The sequence below is a fragment of the Silene latifolia genome, chromosome 2, assembly GCF_048544455.1.
Source record: "Silene latifolia isolate original U9 population chromosome 2, ASM4854445v1, whole genome shotgun sequence".
Classification (NCBI taxonomy): Eukaryota; Viridiplantae; Streptophyta; class Magnoliopsida; order Caryophyllales; family Caryophyllaceae; genus Silene; species Silene latifolia.
The window spans coordinates 10,311,570-10,333,640 of record NC_133527.1 but is presented as its reverse complement, the minus strand read 5'-3'; the positions used below and the strand labels follow the sequence as shown (position 1 = coordinate 10,333,640).

Below are 22,071 nucleotides of genomic sequence, written 5' to 3'. Positions count from 1 at the left end.
ATGCATGTCCATGTTGTACGAAAAAAGAGACTAAATCGACTTGGCAAAGATAGCGAGAAAATGGAGTTGGTTTGATTGTCATAGACAATATTTAGACATTGATCATACTTTTCGCAAGGATAAAGTCCACTTTCGAAAAGGAAGAATAGAGAACGATGTTCTTTGGAACGAGGTTATCGGGCGAACAAGTGTGGGAATGTGTGAAAGATTTACCAAAAATCGTGGATGCATCGGACCATGAATTGAGAACGGTTAAAGCGAAACGAATTGGGTGGTGGAAACAAAGTATTTTTGGGAGCTTCCATATTGGAGCACACTACTAATTCGACATAACCTTGATGTCATGCATATTGAGAAAAATTTTTTCGAACAACTAATTCACACGGTGATGGATAGAAAAGACAAGACAACCTTGAACCCAAATGCACAAAAAGACATCTTACAACTTTGTTCAAGGTCGCGAAAGGTGGATTCAGTCGTTTTGAAAAAAGAGCAGAAGAAAGTGTTGTGTGATTGGATATGTAATTTAAAGTTTCCAGACGGCTATGCTTCAGATTTGAGAAGATGTGTCGATATTAATGAGTTGAAGCTACATGGCTTGAAAAGCCATGACTGTCATGTGTTTATGGAGCGTTATCCGGTTGCTTTAAGGCACCTTCTCCCTAAAAATGAGTGGAATGCCATAACTGAGATTAGTCAATTTTTCAGAGACTTGTGCACTTCATCAGTACAAATTGAAAAAATAACAAGTCTCGAGAAAAATATTGTCGAGATAATCTGCAAATTGGAAAAAATACTTCCACCTTCATTTTTTAACTCAATGGAACATCTGCCAATTCATTTGCCATATGAAGTGAAAGTGGGTGGTCCTGTGCAATATAGGTGGATGTATCCTTTTGAGAGGTAATATCAATATCTTTTACGAAGCCTTCTAAGGTTATTACTTAATTTCATTCATTCTTAACCAATTTTTTTGTAGGTTCTTGAATCATCTAAAAAAAAAAAATTGGAAAAAAAAGCTCGTGTTCAAGGGTCATTATGCAACGCATATTTGCTTGAAGAAATAGCAAATTTTTGTTCTTTTTACTTTGAAGATCATATAGACACAAAGGCAAAAGACCTTAACATAGGTCAGAAAAAGGCGAAGTATTCTACCTTGCCCGAACTATTTCAAGATCATGAGGGCACTACTTACGGAAAATGTCGTGAAAGATTTTTGGAAGATAACGAATATGAACGTGCACACCTCTATGTTTTATCTAATTGTGATTCGGATGAGTTGAAACGTATGGAAAGGTAGGTGAAAAAATTTTAATTTTAAACGTTGTTTCAAGTAAAACATGCAAAAATTAATTCAAATCTTAATTCGGCATTTTTGAATAGGTTGTTTGAGGATTACATCAAAAGAGAATATCCCGAGGTTTCTATGGCCGAGGATATTTGGAACAAATTTGAAACAAAATTCCCTAACCGGCTTAGAGGTCAAGTAAGTAAATAATATATATTCTATAATGCTTATTTAAATTATATTATTATTTGGTAAATAATTGGTTCATTATCATTAATTTTAGGTAAATAATTTAAAAGATCCAGTTGTAGTTGCCTTAGCAAATGGACCTTCAAAAAAAGTAAGAACATGGAAGCGTTATTCCATCAATGGATACAAATTTCGAGCTTTCATAGATGGGAAAGATTTGGAAAAGTCTACAATTAACAATGGAGTGTGTGTGAGTTCGACTGAAGGAGCTGACTACTATGGAACCCTAAATGAAGTTGTTGAGTTGTCTTATCTTTGGCGAGAAAAACCCTTACAACGTTATTTTATTCAAATGTAATTGGATAGATAACTCAGAAAGAGGAATGCAAGTACATAAGGAATATAAACTTGTGGATGTTAATCGGAGCAAAAAATTTCCAAAATATGACCCATTTGTATTAGCATATCAAGTGGAACAAGTTTGTTATGCTCCTTATCCAAACATCAAAAGAGATAAAGATCAGTGGTCAGCAGTATTTAAAATAAAGGCAAGATCACAAGTGGATGCTCCTACTGATGAATCTATCTTTCAAGAAGATGTTAATAATGGTGATACAACATTGACAATAATTGAAATAGAGGATGAGAATGAAAATGTGGAGGAGGAACAAGAAGAAACTCAAGGAGATGAAATGCAAGTGCAGAATGATGATATGCAAGAGGAGGAAGATGAGGAAGAGTTAGGAGAGGAGGCTTTGAAGAAGTATTTAGAAGAAGATGATGATGAGGATTTTTTAGAATCGCTTTTTGAAAGCAACGAAAACACTAATTTAAGTGATGATGATGATGATGATGATGATGATGATGATGATGTCTAGGATTTATATCAGTTGTAGATGTTTTGTACCCTTTCTTTCAATCTTATTACTTTGTTGGTACTATTAGTTGTAGATGCCGTATGGCTTAATTTAATGAAATCTAGTTTGTTTTCATTCAATCTTACTTTGCCAATTTCTTATTTGGTAGCTATTATTTGATTATTTGATTTCTTACTTTGCCAATTTCTTATTTTGTTGCTATTATTTGAAGCTTTGATTTCGTACTTTGCCAATTTCTTTTTTTGTTGCTATTATTTGATTATTTGATTTCTTTCTTTCCCAATTTCTTACTTTGCTAATTTGTTATTTGGTTGCTATTATTTGATTTCTAACAATGTTGAAGAATTTAGTTGGTTTCTATGGCGTCGAGGAGACGAAGACATGGTAGTAATAGTAATGCAGGAAACCAAGGACAGGGAAACGAGAATGAAGAAATACCAGCAGTTGACAAAATTCCTCTTGATTCTCTTGAGCAAGAAGGCGTTTGGTAAGTATGTTATTTTTTCGTAATTAATTATTTTTATAACGATTTATATATATATATATATATATATATATATATATATATATAAATATTTATTATCTTCTCATTCTTTTTTTTCAGGTTCAGTAATGAAAAAGTTGTGAACTTGATATCGGATACTATTGGATGCAACTACAAAGAACATGCTCCTAATTGGAAATCGGCGTCATCTACTCTAAAGAAGGATTGGTGGAATTGGTTTGAGGTATTAGCAATTGTCATTTAATTTAATACTAGGTATTTTATTCATTTATTTTATATTTATTTACAATAAAGTTTATTTTCTAACTTTATTTTTTATTGAACAGTGGCGTGTTAGTTACGATCCCCGTGACAAGGCAAGGGTTAAGAAGGCTTGGGAAGATGCCATGAAGACCCGTTTACGGCAAATGATTTATCGAGCTTATCATAAGGAAGAGCATGAAAAGCCGGATTGGATTAGTGTTGACTTGCACCGTCAATTGAGGAATAGACCACTTGAAGATCCTAGTTTCACGGGAAGATCGGAGCAGAATTCGATCAACCGTAGGTCGGGAAGGACGAGAAAGGGAAGGCGTTGGCTACTCACGTAATGGGTCGAAAAAACACTTTGCAATATATGGACTCAATGGTAATTTCTTCACTTTTTTTTTAACTTAGTACCTTTTTTTCTTTAACTTTATTTAAAGTTACTAATTATATTTAACAAGTATCAAAATTGCAGATTGATAAAGATGGGAAAGGAGATATTCCGTCCGCTTTGCAAGTGTTGGAGAAGACAAGGAAGCATAGCACAAAAGGATGGTTATCCAAAAAAACTGGTCAACTCTTCGTAAGTTACTAAAATTATTTAATTTTTAACTCATTTTTTCAATCATGATTATTTAGTAGATGGTATCTAATCTTTCGTTTTTTATTGATATAGGGTAAAATCATCTCAAAGAAAACTCAGCTTCAGAGTAAAGGGGTCGAGAACATCGATGATAATGAGATTTATATTGAAGAACATGGAGGATTTGATAAGAAAGGTAGAGTACTTGGCGCGGGAAATGCAGCACCACAAATTTGGGAGCACCACCCGCCGACTGGTAACCTCTTTTCTACTCCTCATACTCCGGGTTTTGTTGGGAGAGTCGCAAAAGAGAATGCCCGACTTAAGCAAGTCGAGGCCGAACAATCTCAAAGGCTTGCGGCAATAGAGGAGTTCTTGAGCCAACAAGGTTTTACCACTCAAACTTGTAACCCCGGAGGTCCATCGCAAACTAGAAATGACTTTGATGATGATGGTGGCGACAATGCTAGGCCTACTCCTACTCCCACTCCCGTGTATTGATGTAGTTGTTTGTTGATTAGTAGTTATCATTCCTACCCCGTAGTTTATGGACTTATTTGGCTTTCTTTGTTGAACAATTATTGTACTAAACGGTTGTAAACCTTTTATTTTAAGTTAATGCGAAGACGTTGTTTGGGAATCTCGTCTTGAACGAGTTGTGAATTTGTCAATTGCTGGATTTTCTGTATGTTTGTAGGACACCGGGAGTAATGTAATTGCTTTCAAAGCAATTTGGGCGCTGGAAAAGCGATGTAAACCCACTGGGCATTTAATCCCTGCGACGGAATTAGCGACGGAAAATCCGTCGCAAGGTTTGACTTTCATGTTGACTTTGGGGACACGTGTCCCATATGAACAGTGATCTGCGACGGATTTCCCGTCGCAGATTTTGACTTCCTGTTTGACTTTAGTGACCACGTGGCCTATTTGAACAGTGATCTGCGACGGATTTTCCGTCGCAAATTTTGACTTCCTGTTTGACTTTAGTGACCACGTGGCCTATTTGAACAGTGATCTGCGACGGATTTTCCGTCGCAGATTTTGACTTCCTGTTTAACTTTAGTGACCACGTGGCCTTCAATGAACAGTGATATGCGACGGATTTTCCGTCGCAAGTCACTATTTTGCGACGGGTATTTGCGACGCACTGATCCGTCGCAGGTATTTAGCAGCGACGGAATTCCCGTCGCAAAACCAAAATTTGCGACGAAATAGAGCGACGGATTAAATCCGTCGCAAGATCTATTTTTGCGACGGGATTGACATATTTGCGACGGAGTTTTCCGTCGCTATGGAACCTTTTTTTGTAGTGAAGTATCAGTTCGCTGTACTGTGACATGATGAGTTTGTTCCATGATTCTCGTGTTAGATCTTCATTGTAATCTCCACGTTCATTTAAGTGAACTCTTGAGATTCAAGATTCTGTAACACCTTGAGATAGAACCCATAAACTCTTGAAGCGGAGTAGCTTTAAGTTTGAGTGCAACCGGAGTAGGTTGGCGAGTTATTTTCATTGTAAGGGGTTTAGTAAGTTTGAGTAAATTTCTAAACAAGCAATAAAATAACGGTTGGACGTAGGTCTCGGAGTAGAGGCTGAACCAATTTTTAAAATGTCGTTTGTTTGTTCATTTACTTTTACGTTCTTCCACTTTGCTATTTCTCGCTTGTACCTAATCAAGTTTTGTGTCACAGTCACCTATACCGTGACATAGAACTGCTGTACCTTCTTGTGAACTTACATTCAATTAAGTTTCTCAAGTCTTGTACTTCTTTATTCTTGGCTTAAAGTAATTCATTAACTAAGTTAAGGATAAAATTTTTAAAAGGTACACCTAATTCACCCCCTCCCCCTCTTAGGTGTTAATCGTTCTTAACTCTTCAGACTGGATGCGAGTATACGGATATGCCTCTCGGCCGGCTAGTTGCCGAGCCGAGACCCAAGTGACAGGCCGACAGGCTTTGTCGGTTAGGACGTTTTTCTTTTGATTGACTTGTTGTCTTTTAGCTTTGACCTTGGTCAATATGATGACTTGGTCAGCGGGTGCAGAATATGCCCCATCAGTAATATTTGTGCAACGGTAGCACTTACATCACCAAATCAGAAGTGTAACATCCAGCCTAAAATGTTAGACCCTAAACATACCAAGATCAAAAATGATTCTAAAAGTCAAATATTAAAAACCTTTATTAATCCACAATTCCACGTCCCCGCTCTATCATCCCCTACCAAAAAAAATTAAACAATCACCCACTCGACAAATTAACTATGGAACCACAACAAACCACCCCAACCGACGCCGCCACCGCCACCGCTATCGCATCCACTACAACACTTCAACCACTCGATAACCGCATTGCCATAATAACCGGCGCATCTCGCGGCATTGGTAAACAAATTGCCATCCACCTCTCCTCCCTTGGCGCCAACCTCGTTCTCAACTACACTTCCCCCTCCTCCCAACCCCTTGCCGAAACCCTAGCCTCCCAACTCAACACCACACGCGCCGCTACCACCGCTTCACGCGCCACCGCCACTACTCCACACGCCACCGCCGTGGCCTTCCGCGCCGACGTCTCCGACGCCGACGAAGTCGCCGCACTGTTCAACTTCGCCGAACAGACCTTCGGTCACGCGCCGCACATTGTGGTCACCTCCGCCGGCGTACTTGACGCCAAGTATCCAACCATCGCCAACACCGTGATCGCTGACTTTGACCGGATACTCGCGCTCAATGCGCGTGGGACGTTCCTGTGTGTGCGCGAGGCGGCGAAGAGAGTCACGCGCGGCGGTGGTGGGAGGATTGTTACGGTATCCTCTTGCCTTGCGGCGGATTTTAGGCCCGGGTTTGGGGCGTATACGGCGTCCAAAGCGGCAGTCGAGGCGATGACGAAGATATTGGCGAAGGAATTGAAGGGGACGAGGATTACAGCGAATTGCATTGCGCCGGGGCCGGTTGCGACGGAAATGTTTTTTGAAGGGTTGCCGGAGGCGGTAGTTAAGAGAGCTATTGATGATTGTCCGTTGGAGAGGTTGGGGAAGGTTGAGGATATTGCGCCAGTTGTTGGGTTTTTGGTAGGAGATTCGGGTGAGTGGGTTAATGGTCAGATTATTCGGGTCAATGGTGGATTTATTTAATTATTTATTCCCGACCATGTCGGGTTTTCTCTTGACAATAAGAATTTCTTTTATTTCTAGTTCTTATGTTATGGGAATATGGGAGTTAACCCTACAAAGAGGACTTAAACTTTCAACTTTTTTAGCGATAAGGACCCGTACTTTATCTGTTTAGCGTTGAGGATCTCAGCTCTATTTTCCGTCAAATTTATGTTAAGATGTTCTTTTTCTTCTCTTTTCTTATCCCGTAACATGCTACCTACACAATCACTCTTTTACCTTCTCTCTCCTTCCTTCTTCATCTGCCAATATTTTCTTTTATATCAGCCACCACTGAATATATTCTTAAGCATTTGGCGATTGATCATTTGATCCCCCGATTTTTCTAAGATAATGCTAGGGAAGAGAAACTCAGGGGATGGACAGGTGGAACTCCCAAAGCAGCATCAATTTTAGTGCTTATTGTAGATGTTTTTTGTGAAAACTTGCGGATTAATTTAGTATCAACTCAAGTGTTTATGTTTCCCTGCCAATGCTAGGAAAGAAAAACTAACTAATTAAATCATTTCGAAAACAACAATATCCATACGATTTGGGAGTCCATGGTTCAAAATCTCGGCGAAGTTAAATCGTATTGGTCGAGTTGTATCGGATATTCACTTTATCGATACGAGTTATTGCGCGATACGTCCGCAACAGCCAATTAAGGACCTAATATACCGCTATTGCTCTATACCGATATTTTGAACTATATGTGGGACATCCAGAGTTTAAGTCCGTAATAAGATCCTAATTTGTTCAATGATCATGCCAACCCTACAACATAACTCCATGATAATGGTGTTGCTACTGGTGAAAGTGTTAGCATGGTGGTGGTACTAAAGATCTGTAGTGGTGGTTAATTGGTTATGAAGATTGTTGATGATGATGATGATGATGAGAAAACGAGACCACTTATACAGTTATACACTTATACCGATGATGAATGAGTCATGAAAGGAACAACCAATATGGTAGCCACAAACCCACAATGGTGAAAATAATTCAAAAGAAATACAGGAAGGAGATGAATGATTGAAAAATGAAGATGAGAGGAGTGATATAAAAAGGTGCATTGGAATAAATATGAGTAGTAAATAATTGAAAAAACAAGGAAAGTAAAATCAACTTAACAGAAGAATAACACGGAAAAGTGATACAAGTCCTTAACGCTAAAAAGTTAAAGTTCGGGTCCTTATGCTAAAAAATATGAAAGTTCAGATCCTTCTTATATGGTTAACTCGGGAATATGGGGTAGATACGGTTTTATCATGGGTTCGCCTCCTACTCTAGCATAAGAATTTGTGCTACTTTTAGTTATTATTACAATACGATGATAATAAGGCTAGATGAATAATGAATGCGAATGTTTTTTAGTTTATCAACTGGTTACAGTTGCAAATCGCTAAATATTTAAACCTTGTGGTCCATGTGGATAGTAATTAGTATGTACGTTGGTGAAAACAATAATTTGGTGCAGTAGATAGTGATTGTGTTGTATTAGCGTAATTTGAATAAGACCATTAAAATGAAATTAGTTGAATACTCAACGGCTGTTTTCTTTTGAGGACACTGGTAAGCTTTATGACCCGGTTTTTCCACAAACATAGCACACCAGATTCTGATTTGGTTTCTGGATCTTACTTGCAGGTTTAGTGAACTTTCCTTGACCGGATTTTTTAGCATTCTAACCCTTAGCTTGACCCTGACTAGCTTTAGCCTTTCCCTTACCCTTGAACTTTTCTCCATTTGAAGACCCGCCAGTTTCAACGAGATTAGCCTTTGTAGTAGTAAGAGACAATTGGACTGACTTATCTTTCAGGCGATTAGCTTCCTCAGTTTTCATGTGACCTATCAGCTCTTGTAGGGATAAATCCTTTTTCTTATGTTTCAAATGGTTCCTATACTCATTCGAGGACGGGGGAAATTTCTCTAGCCAGACATTAGCCAAAAAGATCTCATCTAATTTCATACCCTCATAGACCACATCACCACACAAGTTTTCATAAATATGAACTTGTTCCATAATAGGTTTGTCATCTACCATTTGAACCCAAGCCACTGCCCGACAACATACTTCTTTTTACCCGCATCATCAGCCCCATATTTTTTCTCTAAGGTCTCCCAGATGGTCTTAGCAGATTTATGGACCATAAATAAGTCAAAAAAGGTATTAGTCATATGATTAAGAAGATGACACTTAGCAGTTTTGTTATCCTTATCATGTTTCTTAATAGATTCCTCATTTGACTTAACAGTAGCAGATGGCGGTGGAGTAGTCTCGGCACTAGCAGCGACAACAGGAGAGGGAGGATCAGAAAACAGAACATAGTCGATTTCTAGTTGTTCAAAAAACATAAGCAACTTCTGAGACCACCTCTTATAATTCTAACCATCTAAAGGTTCAAGTTTCGACAAATCACGAATGGTTTTGCTCGAAATTACAGCCATTGTTACGACACACAATATAGTTTTCAAATTGTTGGTAACGTAAAGAAGCAACAATGGACAGAATAGAGAAAACTTATCGAAACCGGAGAATAAAGCAGTGATGTGGTAAGGTAGCCACTGACTTGAAAACTATATCGGCACGACCGCGATGGTAATCGTCTCACGCCGGTAGTTCCCCAAGGTTAACACTGCAGCTTTCGTACCCAACCAATCGAGTAAGAAAACTTTGGAACTGATGGGGCATATTCTGCACCGCTGACCAAGTCAACATATTGAGCAAGGTCAAGGATATCCACAGCAAAGTCAACGACTTAGACAGTCTAGCCGATGCAACCCATCTACTGTCACTGGGGTCTCGGCCTGGCAACCAGCCAGCCGGGACACATATCCGCGTACTCATATCCAAGACCCTCGGCCGGCCTGCCATAGGTCCATCGGCCGAGGGTAGAACGGTCTTTCCACCTGCTAGCCACTTGGCCACTTGGCCACTACGTGACAAAAGGTGAAAGCCTATAAATACTCCTCTACTCTCATTGAGTAGAGGATCCATAAATTAACCTAAGAATCACTATTCATCTGGTAATATCTTCCTTATCTCTCTACAATACATCCTTAGCCAAGTAATAACAACTTATCCCTCTAAGTTTACTGACTTGAGCGTCGGAGTGAGTACGCTTGGCACAAAGCCAAGCCCTCAGTTCGTTCATTGTTGCAGGAGAGGCCGAGAGGAACGATAGAAACGAGGAACCCAACTCAAGACATCATTCTACAAGCCACGAGTGGTAACAATACTTGCTCTGGAATTACACCCGGAACAATTGGCGCCGTCTGTGGGGAAAGACACTAGAAGCTAGTCACATTCATTCCCAAACAAAAATATACACACAAAAAACCCACCCCAAAAGCCAAAAAGATGTCAAAACAACAAGAGGCATTCGTGACTGACGAAACCGAATTCTACCAAGATGATACCGTCCACAAATCTGGAGTTGTGCAACCCTCCGCCGGTCAAGTGATTCAACCGGAGTACGGGATGCCAATAATACCAGACACTCCGCTGCCTGCCGACCAGGTCACCATCATGGGGCATGTGGTTGACGTAGCAAAACTGAAGATGCTCCTGGACCTACTTGGGAGTACGCCTGCTCACACTGTCACGCCGACAAGAGCGGCGGAAACCGTCCAGGAGACCGGGGCCCAAAATGTGACCCCAAGAAACTTGAACGGAGCATTAGGAGAAGCTGACCCTGTCAAGACACCGGGGGAGCCCAAAGTGGTCGTGGTAGACCTAAGTCCTTCTCGCACTCGTGAGAAGACAGCGTCGCCGCGGCACGAACGAGGCACACCCCGGAGGAGCGAAAGAAGCCCAACTCGTCAGAGTTGGAGAAGAAGCCCGACTCACCAGAGTCGGAGGAGAAGTCCTTCTCGCTACGAGGAGAGAAGCCGGACTAGGAATGCGAGGAGCCGATCGCCGCGTATCGTCCGACATGTGGTCGACGGCCCCTCGGCGCCTACGTCCTAGATACCCCGGTCCGACTAAGTCGAAGTTACCACCTATAGCATACAAAGGGGAAGGTGACCCGACCGACCACGTCGAGGCTTACGAGTCTCACATGTCGTATGGGAGCAACTCCGATGAGGTTTGGTGCCGAATCTTCCCAACGACACCGCATGGGATGGCACGAGTTGGTACAAGGGGCTACCCGACGGGTCGGTATCTTTACGCCGACCTAAAGGACGCGTTCCTAGCCCGGTATTCCGCAACAAGAGGAGAGCCGTGGAGACATCGGACCTCCCGACTATCGACGGGGAGGGAGGCGAGTCCCTCCGAAGTTATGTGAAGAGGTTCGACGCCAAGGTTCAACAAATTCGTGAGCCGAGCAATGAATCTGGCGACCTTCGCGGCTGATGAAAGGCCTCCCAAGGGGAGACCTAAAAAACGAGCTCATCAAATGCGGCGGCCTGACCTTGGACGCCGCGGACAATTGGCGATCAAGCCATTAAAGTGGAGGACTATCACAAAACCCGGGTAGGCCCTAGCGAGGCCAAACCCCGAGAAAAGAAGAGCGCGGGAGGACAACCCGGATGAAGGACGCCGTGACAATAATCGGTCACGATGCAGTGAAAGACGCCGTGACAATAATAGGTCACGGTCTGATAAATCTGCCAGGAAACAGGACTCGACGGGCGCCGGGTGGAGTTCGGGGACGTACCACCAGAGGCGGTATAATGATAAAACCCCCCTTGTCGTATCGGCCGCCGAGGTCTTCGCCCTGAACAAAAACGAGGGCCAAAGTGGGAAAGGCCCCCCAAGCCGAAGGGAGACGGTGACACGAGCCAGTACTGTGAGTACCACGGCCACACCGGTCACCTTACCGACAACTGCCGGCATATGAAGAATGCCATTGAAGAGCAGATCCGGAAGGGGAGCCTCGGCATGTACGTTGCCAAAAGCCAAAAGACTGACGCCGGCAGTTCAGATAAGAAATCCGTCTTCGAACGGATAGGAGTGATCCATGTTGTCATCGGGGGCAACGAGAACGGAGGGTCCGCTCATGGGCACAAACGGCACCTGAACGAGCTATATCAGGCCATCAACTTTGTGCTCCACACAGCGATCCCCGCTTCCAACATCCCCGATATGACTATTGGAAGAAAGGACTACGAAGGAGTCATCGCTCCTCACAGCGACCCACTTGTAGTCAATTTGGACATATCCAACCACCTGGTCAAGAGGTGCCTGATTGACACAGGCGCCTACACGAACATCATGTTCAGGGAATGCTTCCTCGGCCTCGGTGCCCGAAAGTCGGGGACTTAAGCCCCCGCACCAATCCACTATACTGACTTCTCCGGGGCCTACTGGTACCACTGGGGTCGATCAGACTGCCTATGATGTTCGACGAAGGGAATGCGGCTAAAAATGTCCTAGCCGAGTTCGTGGTCATTGACGGCTTGTCCGCCTACAACGTTCTCATAGGCCGAGTCACTCTGAGCGAGGCCGACGCAGTGATGTCCATCCGGGCCCTAACGCTGATGTATGTCTCGGACCGGGGGGAAGCGCATAAGCTCGTCTCCAAGGACGAGAAGGACGAGGTGGTCAACGTCCAGATAGCTGCCAGAGGATGCAACATGCAATCCCTAAAAGTGGCAAAGAAGTCAGAGAAAGGGAAACGTCCATCCTTACAACAGGAGGGCGACCTCATGGATGCAACTAGCGGCTGACTGGGAAGGTGTGCCTCTGATGAGCCGTTAGGACGCTGGTAATCTCGGGAAAACTTTGTATAGCGGCGGAGGTGTCCAAAATAGCTGTGGGCACCCCAACGCATGTTTATACCTAATGAAAAATCGTCCAAGTCTTCCATCAAAGTGTCCATTTTTTCCCTATCAGTCATTAAAAGGAAGAAGACGCCGGCTCACACTGTCACACCGACAAGAGCGGTAGTCCCCATAAAGAAGCAGGCGCCGTCGCAGTCACCCCAAGTAGTAGACGCCACGGCAGTCACCCCAAGAGGTAGACGCCGTCGCAGTCACTCCAAGTGGTAGACGCCACGGCCGTCATCAAGAAATAGACGCCAGCTCACACTGTCACACCGACAAGAGCGGTAGTCCCCATAAAGAAGCAGGCGCCGTCGCAGTCACCCCAAGTAGTAGACGCCACGGCAGTCACCCCAAGAGGTAGACGTCGTCGCAGATCACCCAAGTGGTAGACGCCACGGCCGTCATCAAGAAATAGACGCCACCACACTGTCACACCGACAAGAGCGGTAGTCCCCATAAAGAAGCAGGCGCCGTCGCAGTCACCCCAAGTAGTAGACGCCACGGCAGTCACCCCAAGAGGTAGACGCCGTCGCAGTCACTCCAAGTGGTAGACGCCACGGCCGTCATCAAGAAATAGACGCTCACCACACCGTCACACCGACAAGAGCGGTAGTCCCCATAAAGAAGCGGCGCGCGCCGTCGCAGTCACCCCAAGTAGTAGACGCCACGGCAGTCACCCCAAGAGGTAGACGTCGTCGCAGTCACTCCAAGTGGTAGACGCCACGGCCGTCATCAAGAAATAGACGCCAGCCCACACCGTCACACCGACAAGAGCGGTAGTCCCCATAAAGAAGCAGGCACCGTCGCAGTCACCCCAAGTAGTAGACGCCACGGCAGTCACCCCAAGAGGTAGACGCCGTCGCAGTCACTCCAAGTGGTAGACGGCTTGGCCGTCATCAAGAAATAGGCGCCAGCTCACACTGTCACACCGACAAGAGCGGTAGTCCCCATAAAGAAGCAGGCGCCGTCGCAGTCACCCCAAGTAGTAGACGCCACGGCAGTCACCCCAAGAGGTAGACGCCGTCGCAGTCACTCCAAGTGGTAGATGCCACGGCCGTCATCAAGAAATAGACGCCAGCTCACACTGTCACACCGACAAGAGCGGTAGTCCCCATAAAGAAGCTGTGCACCGTCGTTAGTCACCCCAGTAGTAGACGCCACGGCTAGTCACCCCAAGAGGTAGACGCGTCGCAGTCTACCCAAGTGGTAGACGGCTTGGCCGTCATCAAGAAATAGGCGCCACTCACACCGTCACACCGACAAGAGCGGTAGTCCCCATAAAGAAGCGGTGCGCCGTCGTTAGTCACCCAAGTAGTAGACGCCACGGCAGTCACCCCAAGAGGTAGACGCCGTCGCAGTCACTCCAAGTGGTAGACGCCACGGCCGTCATCAAGAGATAAGACGCCAGCTCACACTGTCACACCGACAAGAGCGGCCGTCATTACCAATAAGCAGACGCTGGCTCACACTGTCACACCGACAAGAGCGACAATCACCTTCAGGAAGCAGACGCCGCGGCAGTTACGGTCAGCGCAGTTGATACTCGCAGAAACGATCAAAACGCCTTAAAAGCGTTTAAACACAGTTGGGATGCGCACTCTAGACCGCCTCGGCCAGGCCGAGGCGGAAACAAAAAGCAACTCAGACGAAGACGAAAAAAGACCTCGGCCAAGCCAGAGGCAAAGTGAAGACGCTAAGTACAGTTGATACGCTCAACTATTAGCGCAAGGAAACTCAAAGTGAGATAAAGACCTCGGCCAAGCCGAAGACAAAAGAAACGAACTCTTATTAAAAATGATAAGTTACAAGTGAGGAGAATACAGACGACGGCCGTCCCCATAAGGATAAGCCAAAACACAACCTACCAAAGTTGTACAAAATACAAGGAAAAGAAAAACAGAAGATTACAGGTATCATTTGAAACGCCAAAAATGGCAGGGAGGGAAGGCTTAATAATTGGCTCCCGAACAGCTGAAGCTATCCGAGACGCCGGGTGAGCCTGGTGACGACCGCCCGTCTCCCTATGCTCGTTTCTTGCTTGCCATCGCAGCGGTAGCAAAGCATCTTCTTCGATGGGCAACCCGGCGGCGTTCTTAGCGGACCTCGGCTTCGGCTTAGCCTCGGCCTTAGCCTCGGCGGCCTCATTTGCCCTTGCCCTCTCGGCTTCCTCCTTGGCCGCCTTAGCCTTCTCAGCAAGGGCTGCACTCTCCGCGGCCGCCTCTTTCTCTATCTTCACCCTCACCGCCTCCTTGGCCTTCTCCTCCACGGCTTTCTCCTTAGCTTCGAGCTTATCGTCAAACAGCTCGTCAAATTTGCCCCACGGAAAGGAACCGGCCAAAGAAGAAGGAAGAGCTCCTCAATCACTTCCCCTGGCGGCTTCTTCGGCCGGATCCCGGGTCGGTGCACATGTGAGGGAGCATGACGGTTTGGAGCATCTCAATGTCCTCCTCCTTTTGTCTAATAATGGCCTCCTTGCTCCGAATCACCTTCCCCCGGATCTCGAAATTTGCCCCTAAATTCATTCCTCTGCTTTGGAAATAAAGGTCGGCGTGCCTCTCCGAACAAGGTCACACTTCTCCAAAGCGGCTTTGCAACTTCGGCCGCAGCGGCCTCGGCCTTGGCTCTCTCAAAGAAGGACCTCCTTTTCGGCGTCCTCCCCGAGTTTTCTCTCGCCAAGAGCGCTTTCTCAAAGATCTCCCCTAAGCCTCTGCTCATTGAGGAGATCCAGCCTCGCCTTCGCGGCCACCTTCTTAGTGGCATTAAGCTCAAGAGCGGACTGAGCCACGGCCTTCTCCTGCTCTATAATACGAGCACCGGTTAGCTCGTTCCATCTCGCCAGCTCCTCGATCAACCTCGCACTTTCCGCTACAAGCTGGGAGGGGGAAGCCTTCTGGGATGAAGGGTCAGTGGTGACGTTTCGATCACCAGCCTGCAGCTGGGAGGGGGAAGCCTTCTGGGATGAAGGGTCAGTGGTGACGTTTCGATCACCAGCCTGCAGCCGGGAGGGGGAAGCCTTCTGGGATGAAGAGTCAACGGTGACGTTATGATCACCAGTCTGCGCGGGTTTCTCCTCCACTTGCTGCTCATTAAGAGCGACGACCGACAGCGGCTGATCTGCAAAATTTAACGAAAGCATCAGTATCAACATGCATAGACATGCCAGAGAGCCCGTCATCAACAGCGCCTAATGAACCGGCTAAACCGAGCCACGAGAATAGATCGTACCATGCTTGGCCTTCTTGGCGGGAGGACGCGTTTCCTCGCCGGCACGAAGAACGTAACAACGACGGTAGAGGCTGTCCCCTTTCTCTTACGGACAAGGGGAGACCCCTCCTCATCAGAGTCCTCCCCATTGGTGATATCAACGATCTCCACCGTTGCCTTCTGAACAGGGGGAATGGGAGGTGGAACTGATGTCGACGCCATCGCCGCCGAAGACTTTGTTTTTCGCGTGTGGCGCGGCATGTTACTAACAACCTTCGCCTGGGCCTCCACCACATTCAAGCTCTTGTGGCGATCCATGAGATCATTCGGCGACGTCCTGCGGTCATGGGTTAGAGCCTTGGGATGCAAGTTAGCAACGGTTTTATCTTTGTGCAGCCCCATTCTCCGGAGGATATCCTCGCACAGTCCGGTCCAAAGTGGTGCGAAGGAAACAAAGCAAGAGTTAAGTAGAAGAAATAAATCGAAGTTCGAGAAACAGGAACATTGAGAGCGGTGATGGGCCTCACACCGACCCCACTCACCCTGTGCTAGGGCCGGTATGAGGCCGACATGGCAGAGCGGCTCATCCTGGAGGATGATCTGCGTTGGGGGAATCCATCTTTTCGGCACCCCACTCTTGTCCGCCTCAAAGAGCCTCATCGCGACTTCTCATCCTCCTTAAGAGGGACCTTGCAAGCATCCATCTTGAGTTTTTTTCCGGTGACCCATCCGTCGTGCTCCGCCTTAGTCTCACACCGCAAATTAACCTGGTCTTGCCGAAAGGAGGGGCGGCGGATAGTCATCCAAGCACCTTAACGTACACCCACCGATCTTTCCAGTCCTTGCAAGAAGTAAGTTTGTCAACAGAGACATAACCCTGCTCCGTTTGCACACTGTACCATCCGACGCGGCCAGAGATTGATGGCCGGAGATGATGGAGCCGGCGGAATAAATTCACCGTTGGGGCCTCTCCCTTGAAGAGACAAAGCCAGACAAAGCCGACTATGGTCCTCATAGCCAACGGATGCAGTTGGGCAACAGCAACGTTCATGGCCCTAATGATGGCCATAACGTACTCATTCAACGGGAACCGGAGCCCGTACTCCAAGTGCCGCATGTATACGCCGGTATAGCCCGGTGGAGGGCAACAGACGGCCTGACCCTCCTCAGGGATAACAATTTTGTATCCCCTGCCAAAAGAAAAATGGCCCTCGAAAAGTTTCTCGCCGGAACAGCTGGCGAACTTATGGGTCCAAGCACGGTCAAGGCGGACCTTACAGGCGTCGCCGTGATCCATAACGTACTGCCTCCCCTCATTAGGACGAGCCCTTTCAGCACCATCACCAAAATCGTCTCTGCGTCATCATCGACATCATCGTCATCCTCCCATTCCTCCAAAATTTGAGGATCAACTTCAGGAGAAGGAGACCTAGGGCCCCCAGACCTTATCAGGATGGCGTCTGGCTTCTCCTCCTCATCAAGATGCGACGGGGAACCCCCCGGCGCAGAAGTACTAGTCCCAGCGTCAGCAGAAGACATGATAGCAATGATTATTTAACAAAATAAGAAAGGAAATTTGTTTGTTTACCTTGAAGAAAAACACTCGCCGGAGTAACAACTCCGAAAATTAGAAGACAAAGAAGCCCTTGAAAGTTTAGAGAGAGGAAAATTTTGGTGTGTGAAATTGGTGGCCAATTTCACGGAATAACTGCCCTATTTATAGGGAAAAGCCCATGAAAAAGGACCAATCAGAGAACAGCCCATGAAGCGCCAGCCAATCAGCAAACAGACACGTGTCAGACATGCAACCATGGAAAGTCAATCGTCGCAACAGTCAAACGTCAATCAATGCAACAGTGACCAATCGTCTTCAACACGCCCCTTCATATCTCTGCCTATTCATCTTCCTCAACAAATTCCTAGGTATCTTTCTCCCGGCCACGTGATCAACCATGCTAGGGAGCAGGCCGGGGGCAATCAAAAACAACCGGCACTCTCAACCCTGGTCTCGGCCAGCGTCACTTTCTCTTCCACATCGGATGCCCTTTACACATCCATGCGGAGGGGGGATATATATGGTACGGCCTAATAAGAACCAGGCCGAGATAGAAGAAGCCGATCTGAAAAATTTTAAATTACTTTCGCAGAATATACGCTCAAAGATACATCGGAGCCCATACCACGGCATAGACTACGCGGGGGGCAAATTGATGGGGCATATTCACCGCACCGTGACCAAGTCAACATATTGAGCAAGGTCAAGGATATCCACAAAGAAAGTCAACGACTTAGACAGTCTAGCCGATGCAACCCATCTACTGTCACTGGGGTCTCGGCACTGGCAACCGGCCACCGGGACACATATCCGCGTACTCATATCCAAGACCCTCGGCCGGCCTGCCATAGGTCCATCGGCCGAGGGTAGAACGGTCTTTCCACCTGCTAGCCACTTGGCCACTACGTGACAAAAGGTGAAAGCCTATAAATACTCCTCTACTCTCATTGAGTAGAGGATCCATAAATTAACCTAAGAATCACTATTCATCTGGTAATATCTTCCTTATCTCTCTACAATACATCCTTAGCCAAGTAATAACAACTTATCCCTCTAAGTTTACTGACTTGAGCGTCGGAGTGAGTACGCTTGGCACAAAGTCAAGCCCTCAGTTCGTTCATTATTGCAGGAGAGGCCGAGAGGAACGATAGAAACGAGGAACCCAACTCAAGACATCATTCTACAAGCCACGGGTGGTAACAATACTTGCTCTGGAATTACACCCGGAACAGGAACGAAATAGTAACTGTACCCAGGAAAGATTTCAGAAGAGTATAAAGAGAACATTTGAGAGAGAGATGTGAGAATTAGAGTTGCAATTTTTTTGTGAAGAGAAACTACTCTATTTATAAGAATAAATAGAGCAGTTATGAAGCAAAAAACGCTCCACTAAAGCAGTAGTCAAACGTGATTAAAGGAGCTAATTAATCTCCTTAATCACAGCCACGATTGACTAACGGTTACAGAAACAAACACATACTCTGAATGTGGACAGTCCAAGTCCAATTACAGACAAGCTCAAAAAGGTTAAAATGGGTCAAGGCCCACACCGCAGGTGTTCTACCCGAACCCGAATCCAAACGGCTCGAGCATGAGCCCACCGGGCCGACGCGCGCCCTCATGTGTGTGTTTGGACTCAAATCCACAAGCTTAACACTTACTTCCTCCATTCAACTCCACTCTACCTATTTGTATTTTGCACAAATATTAAGAAGGGTAGGGTTGGGTGGAAAATATTGTAAATAAATAATGAGGTATAATGTAATTAAGTGGGGTATGAGTGGAAAATGGTGGAGTTTGATGTAGAAGTAGTGGGGTATGAGTGACAAATATTGTAAATAAGTAATGGGGTATGAGGATAAAATGGTCATTTGGCATTCTTTTTTAGGAAATAGGTAGAGTGAAGTTGAATGGATGGAAAAGGAAAGATGGTAGAGTGGAGTTGAATGAAGTACAACAAAAGCCCCTTGGTCGACAGTCGACACTATTGAACACTATGTAGCAATATAAACAAGAAAAAGGTGAAGTAATTCACCGATGGGAGACAAGAGGCAAAATGGGATTTGAAGACTTTGGGCATCACTGCCAACACCCAATACATGCATTTTAATCTGTATTTGAAGATCCCACGTTTGCACTTACATCACCAATCATACATCACCAATCAGTGGTGGAGCTAGGGAGGGGCTAGCAGGGGCGGTCGCCCCCGCTGGCATTTGAAAATTGCGAAATTTTTAGTTAAAATTTCCGAATTTTTTTGAGTCCCCCTTATAATATTATCGTTTCGCCCCCGCTGAAAATTTTCGCCCTCGCTGACTTAAATTCCTGGCTCCGCCACTGTCACCAATCATAACAAAGTGTAACATCCAACCTTAAATGTTATCCCTAACAAAATCAAAAATGATTATAAAAAACTCAAATACTAAAAAAACTTCATTAATCCACATCCCCCACTCCTATCATCCCCCCTACTAGAAAACCATTACCCATCTCAAATTCTCAACCAATCAAATATGGAACCCCAACAAACCACCGCCGCTACCACATCCGCCACCACTCTCTACCCCCTCGAAAACCGCATTGCCATTATAACCGGCGCGTCTCGTGGAATAGGTAAACAAATCGCCATCCACCTCTCTTCCCTAGGCGCTAACCTCGTCCTCAACTACTCCTCCCCTTCATCCCAAACCCTTGCCGAAACCCTAGCCTCCGAACTCAACACCACACGCGCCGCAACCTCCACCACACGCGCCGCCGCCGTAGCATTCCGCGCCGATATCTCCAACGCCGACGATGTCACCGCGCTGTTCAACTTCGCCGAACAAACCTTCGGCGCGCCGCCGCATATTGTCGTCACCTCCGCCGGCGTGCTCGACTCCAAGTATCCGACCATCGCTAACACCGAGATCGCCGACTTTGACCGTACATTCTCGGTCAACGCGCGTGGGACGTTCTTGTGTATGAAGGAGGCGGCGAAGAGAGTCAAGCGCGGCGGCGGGGGAAGGATCGTCACTGTATCATCGTCTCTCGCGGCGGCGTTTAGGCCAGGGTTTGGGGTGTATACAGCGTCGAAAGCGGCAGTGGAGGCGATGACGAAGATATTGGCGAAGGAATTGAAGGGGACGAGGATTACGGCGAATAGCGTTGCGCCGGGACCGGTTGCGACGGAAATGTTTTTTGAAGGGAAGTCGGATGAGATGATGAAGAGGGCTATTGATGAAAATCCGTTGGAAAGGTTGGGAAAGGTTGAGGATATTGCGTCTCTGGTTGGGTTTTTGGTTGGGGATTCTGGTGAATGGGTTAATGGTCAGATTATTCGGGTCAATGGTGGTTATATTTAGTACCATGGTTTGATGGCCGGGTTGATTGTAATTTGTAAGACCGTCTCATATTAGAATTTTCATTACTTTTAATTGTTATGCTATGCTATATTGCTATGAGGTTCATTTTACGATAATAATGAGGCCATCTGTGTAATGGATCTGAATTTTTTTTTTGTTCATTTTAGTCTCCGTTTGGCATGACACTTTAAGTAGCTTATTTGACCAAAGTAGCTTATTTGACCAAAATTTCAGCTACCTGATTTTTTTTTTGCAAGTGTTTGGCAAGTAGCTTATTTGGTCAAATAAGGTACCTGAAATGAAATCTTCCTCGGGTAGCATTTGAGAAATCAGACGAAATGACTTATTTTTCATTTTTTGTACCCTTTATTCTATAATATTAAATAATTTTCATATTCTTTTACGTTATTTTACCAAAATCATTTATCTTTTCGATTAGTTTGTCAAACACATTTTTATATAATCGTTATTTTATCGATTCTAATTTTCAATTCCTTATCGATTCCTTTTCGGGTTTCGATTAGGCTTTTCGGTTTTTCATTACCTTTTCGGGTTTCAAATTTACCTTTTCAGGAAGTTTTGCCAAACAGGGCCTTAGTTTAGTTGATTACATTTGCAAATGGAAGTATTTGAATGGTGTGGCCTGTGTACAGGCCAATCGCTTAACTACGAGATCATAAAGTGATGATTTCTCCCCAAAATATACGTAGATGACAGGGGAATGTTTAGAACACGATATCTTTTTTTTAATGAATCATGAGAAGTAAAAACACAAAAGAAATATTGATTCAAGGATCTTTGAACATTTATTAAAATCGATCTCCTCCCATCTTTCACCATTGACATAACAAATTTAGATGAAGCACAACTGCACAAGACATACAAGGAATTAATGCATAGCCTTGCGTATATAACACATGAGTGCGGATCCTTTGTCCCATTTTTGTGTTTTAGAGGCTGTCAAGCCCAAGATGACATAACTTTATTGAAAACACCATAGAGATAAATGGCACGTTTTCAACAAAAATAACTTAGACAGGCACCCAAACTATATGATCCTCGGGTAAGAAGTGACAAATTGGAAGACTTCCTGGTTTCACCTTGAGAGCTCGAAAAGCCAAGTGTTTCGGATGCCAAGCGCTTGTATCCTTGTGACAAACAACGACGACTTTAGCTTTCTTGCCGTCTTCACTAATTAAGGACATGATATGAGAGGATGTGCCCTTCGTCTTGTGGCAATAGTACACGGCATATGCATAGTTTTGCTTATGGCACACTACAACATCGTTGTGTTTAGATGCTTTCGTAACTTGGCCAAATGTGTACCGTTGGCCCTTGTTATACCCTTCTTTAGCC

General features: G+C 45.3%; 2 protein-coding genes across 2 annotated transcripts; both read left to right on the top strand.

The window, feature by feature from the left end:
- The first annotated feature begins 5,955 nt into the window (after nt 1-5,955).
- On the top strand, nt 5,956-6,825 carry LOC141633621 (NADPH-dependent aldehyde reductase-like protein, chloroplastic). Its single transcript, XM_074446059.1, has one exon. The coding sequence runs from the start codon at nt 5,956-5,958 to the stop codon at nt 6,823-6,825; it is 870 nt and encodes a 289-aa protein (XP_074302160.1).
- Nucleotides 6,826-19,720: 12,895 nt separating this feature from the next.
- LOC141642233 (NADPH-dependent aldehyde reductase-like protein, chloroplastic) lies at nt 19,721-20,861 on the top strand. The gene has a single exon (XM_074450957.1). The coding sequence runs from the start codon at nt 19,888-19,890 to the stop codon at nt 20,713-20,715; it is 828 nt and encodes a 275-aa protein (XP_074307058.1). The 5' UTR covers nt 19,721-19,887; the 3' UTR covers nt 20,716-20,861.
- Nucleotides 20,862-22,071: the final 1,210 nt, after the last annotated feature.